This window comes from Xiphias gladius, chromosome 15 (assembly GCF_016859285.1).
Source record: "Xiphias gladius isolate SHS-SW01 ecotype Sanya breed wild chromosome 15, ASM1685928v1, whole genome shotgun sequence".
NCBI classification, from domain to species: Eukaryota; Metazoa; Chordata; class Actinopteri; order Istiophoriformes; family Xiphiidae; genus Xiphias; species Xiphias gladius.
Window position 1 is genome coordinate 8300738 of NC_053414.1, and position 13199 is coordinate 8313936.

At 39.9% G+C, this 13199-nt stretch overlaps 1 protein-coding gene across 2 annotated transcripts in view; it reads right to left on the bottom strand.

The window, feature by feature from the left end:
• Window positions 1-10989, bottom strand: part of mad1l1 (mitotic arrest deficient 1 like 1) — a 54337-nt gene extending 43348 nt beyond the window's left edge. The window contains exons 1-11 of one of the 2 annotated variants that reach the window (XM_040145380.1): window positions 10816-10989; window positions 10071-10225; window positions 9849-9989; window positions 9474-9653; window positions 9249-9373; window positions 9045-9126; window positions 8272-8402; window positions 7224-7338; window positions 6506-6567; window positions 1837-1923; window positions 857-1001 (exon numbers count right to left, since the gene is read on the bottom strand). In XM_040145380.1, coding sequence (XP_040001314.1) covers window positions 857-1001; window positions 1837-1923; window positions 6506-6567; window positions 7224-7338; window positions 8272-8402; window positions 9045-9126; window positions 9249-9373; window positions 9474-9653; window positions 9849-9989; window positions 10071-10214 — 1212 coding nt within the window. In that variant the 5' untranslated portion in view covers window positions 10215-10225; window positions 10816-10989. Of the gene's footprint in view, window positions 1-856; window positions 1002-1836; window positions 1924-6505; window positions 6568-7223; window positions 7339-8271; window positions 8403-9044; window positions 9127-9248; window positions 9374-9473; window positions 9654-9848; window positions 9990-10070; window positions 10286-10815 lie in introns of both variants that reach the window. The other variant, XM_040145381.1, reaches the window with a different exon arrangement.
• Between the last annotated feature and the right edge of the window lie 2210 nt (window positions 10990-13199).

Consider the following 13199-nt stretch of genomic DNA (forward strand, 5'->3'; position numbering starts at 1 on the left):
ATTGTAATAATAAATAGTAAAAACGTTGACTGGTTGCAGCCCTACCATAGCTATTACATTAGTATGCTGTAGTTTTTTTTTTTTTTATAAAATATGCAATATAAACAAAACAAAAATGATAAATAAAAGACTAAATTTACTTGGGCGGTTGTATATGTAGTTGGATGAGAGACATGAATATATTCAACTATATTCATTCATCTTAATATAACTTTAGGGATATATGTCAGGTTAGAACCAAAATGTTCACAAAACCCTCCCTGAATAAATAAAAGGGTCAAATTTTTAAAAAGCAGAGCATGCAACAACAACTGCAATGGATATTTTTTTAAATACATTGTGACTGCATGATAAAAAACAATTATTCACACCCTCTGAGCACTTGATAAATGGTTGAATGCAGTCTCTGCCAAAACGGTCTTGGGCCAAGTCATACTTCCAGCATGCCTTTAGCTCTGCTTAGTGATGGTGGTGACTGAGAGAGAGTGTGTGTGTGTGTGTGTGTGTGTGTGTGTGTGTGTGTGTGTGTGTGTGTGTGTGATTTGTGTACTAAGAGACTGAGCATGTTGACCTAGGGAATTACGCACACTGAGAAATCAATATCACAGGGAGGTCTAGTGAGGAACTGCAGAGCACGGGGAAGCAAGACAGGCAGACAGAGCAGTCACATGACGTTCAACAACCTATCAGAGAGAGAGGGGTAATGGGAAGATTATGAATTCTGTGCTGGCCTTGAGATTCCAGTGTCTACTGTGCGCCCCAAGTGTTTAAAGTCAAATTCTGCAAAGGTCGTGAAGAAATAAATAGTTGCTGAAGTGTCTGTGTTTTTGTGTGAGTGTCCTTCATGGTCAGGCACCTTTGTTAATAACAATACTCTCTTCTGCAGCCGGCGGACAAGAGCATCCTGTGTCTCCCTCTTCTTCTGCTCCTCCAGAGTCTTGCTGCGCTGCTGGGACAGCTCTGCACGGAGCTCAGCCTGTGAGCGCTCCACACTCCTCACACTGAAAAAAAACAGGGTAAGTGAATAGGTGGAAAGCAAGAGGGTGTGTGTGTGTGTGTGTGTGTGTGTAGGTTAATAACAGGGGGGAGAGAGGGCAGGGAAAGGGAAAGGGAATCCGACTGATTAGTGCTGAATGTTCAGACAGTCTGAGAAAAGCAATTCATAGTCAATTTAGAATTTTAAAAAAAAAAGAAATATATGGAATTATACTCCCTAACAGACAACTTACCTGACTATCACCAAAAGATTCCTAGACAACTCTACAGAAATTATTTGGAGCAGTGATTTGTGCCAGGTCTGATCAATTGGACATTAATTATACCGGAGGACAATAATTACACCACAAGCTCCCCTCACCCTCTCCTCCCACACCCACCCTTCTCCAATTGTGCTGTTTCTAATATTTCATAATGAGCCAAGCACGCTCAGCAGAAGAGAGACGCTTGTTAGCTAATGAAAGCTTTCTTAGCAAGACTGAAATGCAGCATGAATATATCATAGCATGCGCGCAGCTCTCCCTACAGACATAACCTCTGCCTAAACAGTACAAGTTTAATTAGTGAATTCCCTCTCTCTCACTCACAATCTCTCACACATACACACACACACACACACACACACACACACTGAAAAGCCAGTGGTTACTGTCAGGAGTGCTATCAGAATCAGGACCAGTTTAATTAACTTTGTGACAATTAAGGACTTCTCAAAGATATGTTCTAATAGATACATGGGGGAAAGAGGCATGCGGGCAGGCAGAATGAGAGAAAAAAGGCTTGAAGGCAGAGAAAGGGATTTTGTGTGTTTGTGTGTGTGTGTGAGGAAGTGTGTGTTACCGGCTGTTGAGTGTGTAGTTCTGCTCTTTCAGAGCAATTTCTCTTTGCTGGATCTGAATAACCTCCCTGGACAGATCCTCTGGTTTCCTACAGAAAGACGGCACAGAACAGTTAGCATACATGTGTACACAGACGGGCACAGGCACAGGCACATATATACACGCACTCGCAGACACACACACAATAAAAAAAATCAGTATGACTGAGAAAGCAGAAAGGACAGAAAATAGATGAAAACGACAGCGTTTCCATATTCTTTTGTAAGTTGGCCAGTGGGGAGCTGGGAAATAAAATTACATCAGCAGCAGAGAGGGAGATGAGAGGAGGATAGTGGGCTAAATACTGGTCACAGTTCCACAAAACAAATTCACTCCATGGGAGAGATTGACAGATTACAAAACACACAAACAAACCCACAATAGGAAGGCAACAATGCAGAAGGTCACTTACGCCAAACTTTAAATCCTGTGTGTAACTATGGATCCAAAAAAACTTTGCCATTGTCTCTTTATCTCTTGTCAACTGGGCATACGTTAGGAGAGTTCAGCTCTAAAAATCCTACTTTTGCTGCCACGTAGCAGTTAAAATTACACACCTGAAAAGTGATGCAGCTCGCTCTGTAGTGCAACTCGACATCATGAAGCTAGTGCAACATTACCTACTTCCAGTAAAAATAAAGCATATGATCAAAACTTCAGCTTTCACTAGAGACAGTCATTGGTAACCTGAGAGCTGACCTGGTATTTTGCTCCAACATTAAGCAGTCTACTCAGTCATATGACATATTGGGTATATGGAAGGAAACTGCTGGGCAGTCAAGGTCATCATTAAGGTTGGAAAAAAGGAATATTGCAATTTGGAAGTTGGGTGGCGTGGATTCATCATCACTTACTTCTAGCTAGGTGGAGCCTTAGGTATGGAAATACTCTCATGACTAAAATATGAGTTCATGAATCATATGATGGAATAACTGTGGTACCCATAGTAGGTAATTCCACATTGCCTTGAGCACAGACGGATTAGCCTTCCCCTCAGTTTATATGAGAGGCTGTTTTTCCTGGGTTCTGCTGTTTTTTGGAGTTTGGTTTTTCTTTCGCAGAGCATGAGCCAGCCATCTCTGTCGATGTTGCAAATAACGGGTCGAGTGTATATTATTGGGTGAGATGTCGTGAACAACTATGACGTGTGACCCTGTCAAGAGTAGATGCGCTGTCAGGTTAGTGCAAGGCTACTGTGAGTCTAGGTGTGTACACACACAAAAGTGAGTAAGTGAGAAGTGATTCTAACACCAGAGTTTATATCAGAGCTGTGTTCAAGTGTTGGAGGTTCAACTTTGGAGAACATTTGTGATCAGAAGAGCCCATTCAGAAAGCTAAAGACAAACCAATTCTTATTGCTGTTGAGGTGGATTCAGACAAACAAGGGACTATTTTTTTTTTTTTTTCCAAATTTGAAACTTGAAGCACTAAGCCGTCTATGAATGAGTCTCATGTTACAGATGATGTTAATGTTTTTTAAATTAACCATATAGCTACTACTCCAACTACTATTCAGTAGAGTTCAGTTTCTGTTAGGGACAAAAGGTACAATTACTAAAATTTTGAACTCCAATTTAAGCAATGACCTTAATTAAAAATCTGAGCAGCGCTGGGTACAACATTTTTACCAAATATTTCTCATGGCCACAGTGAAACTCTGCTGATGCAAAACTTTCACATACTAAGGATGCAAGTACTTATTATTTTCCAATCATACATTAATCTATTGATTAGTTTTTGATTATTTGGTTGATTGTACAGAACATAAAATGTCACAAGTAGTGGAAAATGCTCATCGCAGTTTCTCACAGCCCAAAGGGACATTTTCAAATGGCTGTTTTTCCCACCCAAGTGTCTAAAAAGCCAAAGATATTAGGTGTACAACAATATATTATAGAAAAAAAAGCAGAAAATCATCACATTTTAGACGTTGGAACCAATCACTGATATTTTTGCTTGATAAATTTGTATTTTATTATTAAAATAGTAGACAACAAACATTATTATTGTTGTTTTGGTGATTTAGCAAACAAAACAAACGAAACAAAATAAACCTCTTAACTTGGGGAATTTGGGAGCAGGTTAGGAGACAAAAAAAAAAAAAAAAAAAAAGTCAGAAATCATAATTGATATAGCATCAAGACACACAAACATACACATTAACATATCAAACTGTATTTTAAACATACAGCATGAACTAGCTAGCGTGATCCCAATTTGTTTCATCTTTTCGTCAAAACTATTCCTCCAGCAGGGAAAAACTTGAGACACACGTGTATCAAACGGTCTAATCTCTGTCTTTAGCTGGTGAAACGTTCATGAAAAGGAAACCCAGTCCAAGAAAATCTCCCTACATATTGTCCCTTCAACATTGTTCCAAACAGCATAATTTTAAGAAAATATTTTCATTCTGTTTCTGCAAATTTTCAATTGTCAACAGCATGTGTACACATATAACCAAGAACAATGTTATCAGACTATGAAACAGAAGGAAGGGAAATAAACTCCAGCCACCAGCCAACTGCTGGCAAATTCAAGCTGCGGCTGCGAGGCTTGTCTACTCCACCAGGCAGCCACACTGATTGTCGTTGGGCAGGGGTAACCTCTGTCCCGTTGTTTTCATTTGGCAAAGCAGCACAAATGGCTGGTAAGAACTCCAGTCCTGAGTGGCAGGGGACAAACTCCTCAACTACAGCAGCAATGCGTTACTCCTCATTATCCACTACATGTTCTTTTCACCACACTAATAATGACCACCCCAAAATGACTGGCGACAGAAAGAGCTACAATATGTTAACTTGTATAAAGTATGAGGAGCTTGCATTTAGGAGAAATGACTTATTGGCCAGCAAAGTTAACAAATCGGTAATACAAATACACACTAGTGTGCAAAGACACTCTAGCCCAGATGAGATATTTCATATTTAGAGACAGAACAAGAAACATCCTGAACAGGCAGTTTTGTTTTGATTTCACCATCAGCACACACACTGTCATTTTCATTCTGTCACTATAGTGTCAATTTTCTTTTCTTTTGGAACTTGCTGATCATTTTTAACTACAAAGAAATAGTATAATGACATAAATCCAGATAGGGCTTCACTTAATTCATTATTCCTCAACATCTTCATTAATATTTTGACAATTATATACCTGAACAGATAATGCCTGCTTAACAGCCTTTAAAGCAATCCCAATCTCCCACTAATGCACAAATCCGCGTCAATACTAATTTTCATAGAGCACTGTTGTAATGAGTGCAATAGACTGCTGAATGAACTACTCTGACTTTCTGTTAACCTCTACATCACAGTACTGTGCCAGGATAAAACATCCTGAGCCACCTGACAATTAAGTTGGGCATTTAATAAAGAGTAAAAAAAAAAAAACCTTCAAGGAGTTTCTTAATATTGATTTGCAACCTGCATTAACCTTTACTTTTGATCAGTATGACCGTCACACATACAGCTGCCCTTTTGCAGCTCTATGTGCAACACAGTATTTTCTTTTTTAAAAATCAACAGCACTCAGACGACCAATGACATGGCAGTCTTAACACATGCCTTTTAAGAAGGATTTCAAATTTCAACTCAATCTACCCCGGATGACAGACTAGTCGGACTTAAATTTTCAAAGAAATGATGGACAGCCCGACCAAATCATTGTATGTATTAAACTGAGGTTAGTATTTCAACTCTATGATCCTCTCAGGTCTTTTAATAACTGTAATTTCAACAAATGCTGTCAGGTCCCACAACACATTACATAAACTAAAATGAATCCATGCATGAGAAAAGATTTAATTTCATTTTGTAATTTACAGTGTGGCTACCTTTATTTTTTTGCCCCATAGGAACGTGTAAAACACATCACACATCTCACACACACACACACACACACAAACACACACACACGTAGATCAAGGTCACTTTTGGGGACATTCCATAGACTTGCATTAATTTCCTGGAGACTTACCCTAACCCTAACCATAACCACTACTTGCCCAACCGTGACCCTTACCCTAACCTTAACCACTGATCCAAAGATCAGCTTTTTCCCAACTGGACAAGCCGTCCCCAATTAAGTGGTCTTCAGTCTGAAATTTGTCCCCAAAAGTAGCCTATGACAGATACACACACACACACACACACACACACACAATAAGACAAATCAGATATGCTGTGTGGATCTTTTCGTTTTAATATTCCATTTACATCACAGCCAGCGTTAATCGTAGAGAAAATTGCGTGTTTGTGTGTGTGTGTGTGTGTGTGTTCGTGTGCGTGCATGCAATGCACAAGGCTGCAGTGTTTATAATCTGTCAGATCTGCACCACTGCTCAAAAGGAAACATGCAATCATTCTCTCATTACCAGTTTTGACTGGATGCATTGAAACACACTCAGGGCACACATAAGCAGGTATGAAGCAAACACACACACCTATATGCACTGGTGGAATCAATCCACAGCAACGAGAGACATTTATTCAGAGTGACCGCAGCTCCACCTAGTGGCACTTTTTCTTATTTCATAAAAGTATCTAATTAACATTGGGAAACACACACTTGTCTACCTCTCCTTTTCTGTCTCACGGTCACATATTAAGACACATCCTCACACATTGTCTGACCTTATGTTGAGTCCAGTAGATTGCCCAATGTTTTCCCAGGCTTGAAGCTTCTGAGCCAGCCTCTAAGGATTAAAGAACATAAAGTTACATGTTTGTCCATGTACAGGAGGAACGTGATGTTATTATCACAACAGTCAAGTGCAGAGAAAAAAAAAAAAAAAAAAAGACATATGCCAGTTATAGTTTGACTAATCTGTGATTTTTAAGGCTGTGACACAATATCAATACATAGATTAAAAACAATCTGTTAATGTCAGGCAACATTCCCTAGTTAGACTTGCATAATGCTTTAAGCAATGATCACTGAAATTTGGTTATTAAAAAGTAGTGACAAAAAAATGTAGTGAGGCAGGACGACAGTTAATTTTGAAAAGTAAATTTCACCAGAAATTAAATAAATAGTAAAAAAATAATAATAATACAAAAACAACACCAACATTATTTAAAACTTGAATTAAGAAAAGTCAGTCAAAAATACAAAATGTGCAGCCTAAAACACAATCTGCTAATATGGATAATAATTCAGTATAGGTATAGTCAGCCAATATTATCCAAAACTTCCAGCCTACTGATATATTAGTCAGGCTCTAATTTAAGTACAATGCACTTTTAATCTCTCCATTTCATGTTTATAGAAGTGAAATGTTCTAACAAAGTGAACATCAATATGCTACTGAGTGAAATGCACAATCCAATCTCACAGCTACACACATCTTACCTCTTTCTCCAGTTCCATATTGACCAGCTCTTCTTTGGTTTTCTCCATCCTCTCCAGCTTCCTCCTCAGCCCCTCTACCTCCTCTTTAAGTAGGCTGCAATTCTCCCTGCTCTCCCTGGACGGCGTGAACAGAGCAAAGACAAAAAAAAAAAAACACAAAATTAACTTCAAAGCTTGGGATTCAGTGTCTGATGCGGGAATGGCATGCATGTGATGCTCGCCAACGGTCACAGTCTTAAACAATTTTAAAATTTGATTTCAGATGTAGTGAGATCACACTGATTGTATCTATGCACACACAAAACACAGATTATTATTCAGATTAAAGCAGGAAATTGGATAGCACATTAAAATGTATTGCATTAATCTGATTATTCTAAAACCCCAGATTACACAGTTTCTTTCTACAAGGGGATCAGATGTGCTATAGTGAAAAGAGCACAGAAGAAATGAGTGTTAGGTTCCTGACACCTCTATTTTAGATGCAATTAAAACCTCTTAGTATTGCATAGGAAAGCCACGATGGATGGTGTCAGTGACGTAACCTTCCAACATGACATTACTTTTCCCATTCTGGCTCTTTTCAATGCACATTTTGTCTACTAAAAAAATCTCTCTTAAAACTGCTTCATATGACCAAGCAGTCAGGTATCTTCAGCAGTAATCTAAATGCATGAAAACCGTTATTCTGCATATCAAATGTTTCTGAAATTAGGATACTACACTTCTTACATGGGACAACTTTTTTCCCCACTCTTCCTCTTCATCTTTTCACAGTGCTTGTATACACACAGTACAAACCTGGAAAAAAAAAAGTGTCTGGTTTGGAGGATCCAAAAACAATACTAGCAAAGGCACCTGTCATCTAATGCCTCCTAGTGTGGTATTGATGACCCAAAGTCAAACTAAAATGTCAAGAAGTTTGAGTCAAACTTTTTTGAGCCCTGTGGGATCGCACTAGGCTGTAGTCTGTAAAAATGAAAGTCTGTCTATTCTACTGAAAGGTGAAACCTTTTGGAAGGTATTCAAAACTTAAAAATGGATTAACCTGAGAAAGGCATTATCATCTCTGAGGTGCTTCAACTCCTTCTCCAGATCTGGAACCTTGGCCACCTCAGACTTAACAGTTTTCACAATGGCGATGTCTTGCTCCTGGAGGGCTAGACGTCTCTCCAACTCCTACCAAAAGCAAAGAGAGAAATCATGCAAAAGAAATGACAACAGCACATTTTTATTCGGTACATTGCAAAAACATTAAGTGGTCTTGCCTTTGTTACACATACGTGGCATCGTTATAAACATTAAGTTATTTCAAGAGTTTATGAACATGAAAATTTATCATGTAAAAATGAGATATATACATAGACAGGTGAAACAAACATGACATGAAAAACGGAGGTGTAAAAAAAAAAAAAAAGTTAAAAAAAAAAAAAAAGATTTCAACCAACATCTTGTCATTTGAAAATCTATAAAAAATGAAGTGAAAAAGTATGTAGTTCAAACAAAAAGGCTGAGATATTGCTGATAAACTATACATGTAACACTGAGTGTGTTTATTTGCACAAGACTGTCTTGGTTTTAAGTTTAAAACGGGGATTTATCATACGTAGAATATGATGTTAACCATGTATGTCATGAACGCAATGTTTATCATCAGATTTTTGCTGTAGTGACTATTTGAACTAGTGCATCTCTGAATTGTGGACAGGGGCATGTTGTGATCTCAGTTTATGCATGGTGGACAAGTTGGTCCTCCATGCACAAACACTGATATAACAGAGTGGCCAAAAGTAATGTCCACTGCGTGTAACTGCAACATACCTTAATCTTGATGATGTGCTCTGAGCAGGAGGACTGGGCAGCTTGGAGACTTTGGTAAAGCTGAGAGACTTCCTGATATTTCCTGATTATATAATACCAATCACATAGAAGTGTGTGGTCAGCTTATTTCTTGTGCAGTACAGATCACTTTGCATTAGCATGAAAAAGAGCTAGGTAAGTGGAAGTCTCTGTATGTGGCTGTACCTGCGCTGTAAATCTAGCTGTTCCTGCAGTTCCTGGTTTTCCAGGGTTTGAGTGGAAATTGTTGAGTCTTTGTTTTGAATCTTCAGTTTCAGCTCTCTGATCTCATCCTTCAAAGAACTGATGGTCTGGGAACAGATTACAGAAGTGAGCCAACATAAGATAAGAAACATGACCAGAGTAGCATAATAGGTGCGTGCGTGCGTGCGTGCGTGCGTCTGCGTGTACCTGGTTAGCAGTGTTAAGTCTAGAATCTCGCTCCTCTAGTTTCTTGTTCAGGCCCTCCAGGTTCTTACGGAGAGCACGATTTGCCTCCACCTGCTCTGATAGGTTCGTAGCTGCCTCAATCTGTCTATCCTCCAACTTCTTTATTCGACCCAAGAGTTCCTGGTTCCGATCAACCTCATGCTTTAACATAAGTGTTTGAGAAAGAGATTTTACCCAATGTTATCTATGACACTTGTTAGTTCATATGAGATTTTATGGTTAACAGGGGAAAAAATTCCTGCATACCAAATCTGTGCAGTAACTTAAGCATTAGAATTAACCATCACCATATACTCATTTGTATTATATAAAGATGTGAGAATGTTTGACCTGTACCTCCAAGTCTCGTGCACTGTCAGAAGCAGCCTTCTCTAGTTCAAATCGAGCTCGCTTGTGACTCAGCTCCATCTGCTTCTTCTCCTGGTCCAACTGAAGGTATCGATTCTTTGAGTGAACCCTGTCTGCTGCTTCCAGTAGCTACAAGGGAAGAAAAGTCAGTCAGCGCAGAGGTTGCATGTTAATCCTGCCTCTACACAGCTTACTGATGATGCTGTTTACCTCCATGCTGCGTTTGTACTGACTCTGCAGGTTTCCACTCCCTGCTGAGTGGTCTGACAGCCTCTGTGGATGTTCAGGGCGGCTGATGAAGGAATTGAAGGACTTCAAGGTTGTTAAGACAGTAGTGTCGTCTTCTAAATCCATTCTGAGAATCACTAGTGTTGCAGTGCACAAACGGAAGGTTCAGAGGAAAAGGAAGAGCCGGTAGAGTTTCACTACAGTGATGCAAACAACACAGCTTAGATAGTTCACTTAATAATATTCAATCAAAAGGTACACCAATCAGGTAAAAGTTAAGCGACTAATACAGATAGATAAAAACATATATTTATTCATCCCAATGGGGAAACTGCCTGAAGTATTATGTCAACGCTCTGTAACTCACATGACCATTGACCCAAGTCAGACTGACCAGATTTAATTTAAAAAACTCCAAAGGGCCAGCAGTTAACGATAGACTAAAGATAGCTACAGCTAACCTAGCGGCTAAAAACAAAAGCTGATATTTAGTTGCTAAGTTACGTCAAATTATTCCGGAACTTTTTCGTTCATGTCTCTGTGTTTAGCAGTGTAAGCTTTTTGTTCAGTGCTCCCGTAACACTAAGTTACATGCTGAGGATAAGTCAAATTTCAAGTCTGAGCGTCAGTTTCTGCAGCGATTCTGAGATGCTATCAAGCTCACAATATCAAAAGAACCAGCTACTCTTTGCCTCACTGGTGTCTCGCTTAGTAGCTAAGTGCTCACCTCAGAGCTGCCTTGTTTGTGAAGAGGAGCAGGTCGGTTGCAGATAAGTTATATTTGCTCTGCTAGCCTGCTAGCTTGGCCACAACACTGAACACGCTCAGGAATCCCTCCAGTTTAGCTCGAATGGTATGCGTTGGTATCGCGGGACTTCCAGACGTATCGCGAGAGTGTTAGTCGCGGACTTCTCGCTGCTAGATGAGAATGGAGACGTTCTACTTAACGGCTGCACTGTAAGATGTTATACACAACTCAACGGACTATTCTCCGAGAGTGGATGAATATTAAAAGTCTGTAGGCTTCTTAGACCTCGGACCTTGGACAAGTGGCTGCAGTGGCAGATTTTATTCCTTTTCATCGGGAGACAAGACATTTTTTCGCCTCTTTAAAAATCCACCTTTGTGCGGATGGAATCAGGAAAGAACTGCCACGAAGACTAACAAACAGTTCATTAAAGCAATGGAGATCACTGACAACATTATCGTCACCGGCACTTTCAGCTTTACAGGCAATAAATTTGATAGAATAAGAAAAATAGAGCACACTGGAAAAATATATCCTTGTATATTATTCTATTTTCATCACGGTTTGGATCAGTCTGGCAACTTGCATGTTCTTGGATGTGTGTAACGTCTTTGACATCAAAACTTGTAGTTGCATAGTTTGTCCCACAGAGGGCAGCATTGCTGCATTTATCAGTCTTACATTTTGCACAGCACAGTGAGGGAAAGCGGTCTGGTGAGGGGACACACAAGGGGGAGGGGGGTGCTCAGACATTCAGTATAGCCCAAAAGCATAATTCAAGCTTAAACCTGTTCTGTATTTTTTTTTTCATAAACGTTTAAGATGTGGGGGCAGGCCTACTGGTCAACAGCAAGCTGTGGCTCCTCGTTGTCAAAATGCACATGCTATCCGTAGATGTGAAGAAGCGGATGCAGATGTTGTACCCACATGGCGAACTGACCTGGCACTGATGGCCTTCGTTTGGCACGAGCATAAAGCATGTGGGCCCGCTTGGGCACTGATGGCACAGTTTTCAAGATGGCAAACAAAGTATGGGTTGATTGTTGATGGCGGTATTGCCGTGGGTGACATCATTGACAACATTTGGACCACAAGGCTGTTGCCAGAGGCATTAAAATCCATGTTTAATGGACAAACTGCCACAGATTCTGCTCCTGATCTGAAGTTGATTTAGCAACAAAATGCCAGTGTTAGCAAAACCTTGTAACAAAATATGAATCTCATTCTTATGCATCCGGTGTGCTTCCGCATAAATACTTAACTGATTCCCACAAGGAAATTCCTCCTCTGCATATGACAGCTACAACATAGCGTCTTACCAACTCCGACCAACTGCAGAGAACATTAAATAAAAGCTAGAGGGAGCCATAAGGGGAGTTTTTCTTTTTTTTTTTAAAGGTTGGGTGAGATCCAAGAGGGAGAGGATGGAGGGGTGTGAATTCGTCTGAAAAGGTCAGACAGAAGACATGTCCTCTTCAGAGTGACATAAGAGCTCCCTCTCTCTCTGTCACTGTCTCTTTCTTTCTCATCCTTTCAACCCCAAGAGTTTTCTGCCTGTTTCGGTCCACTGTCCACACACCCCCTGCCTCTCCCTCCCGACTTGTCTCCTTTTCTTGGAACCCCGTCTCCCTCGCTTACCGGCTAATAAGACTTTTTTCCTCACTGTCTGTCTTTATCTGTCACAGTGTGACTCAGTCGCTCCCCCTCTCTCGCTTGGGTATTCTGTGGCTCTCCTCGCTGTCTGCACCTGCCCTAGCCCTCTTGAGGTCAGCCTGAATGCAGTGATCTCTGGAAGATGACGTAAATGCACGAAAAAAAAACACAGATTCAGAAGCCCGTACGCATGTAAACACACACACACACACACACACACACACACACACACACCATAAGAAGTAAATCAGCAGAAGTGCCTGCAGATGTGCCCTTCATTGCCATCTGTTGTGAAAAATGTAAAAGCAGTTCACAAAAAGCCATCTTACATTCAGTGGCTTTTCCACTCACAGCATGTAAAGATCGCACACAAATATAAATACTCCAGCTTTATGTAAATTATAAAGGGGTTAGGTGGGCTGAGATCTAAAATCTACATTATATTTTGTTACCTTTTCTTGTTGGCAGCAATGTCGACCTTTACAGCTTTACAATTAACTGCAGAATGGTGAGAACTAATCATTGTGATTCAGATAGCCATAAAAAAGGCTGAGGCAGTGTAGGGAAGTCATTAAACTCATGGAACACATAATTACTACACATACACATAATTACACATACACATAGTAACTGCAGACTATTAAGCTTTTAGACTTTTTACACATTTTCTCATTGCTTTGGTGCATTTGAATATTCCATTTTATTTACAG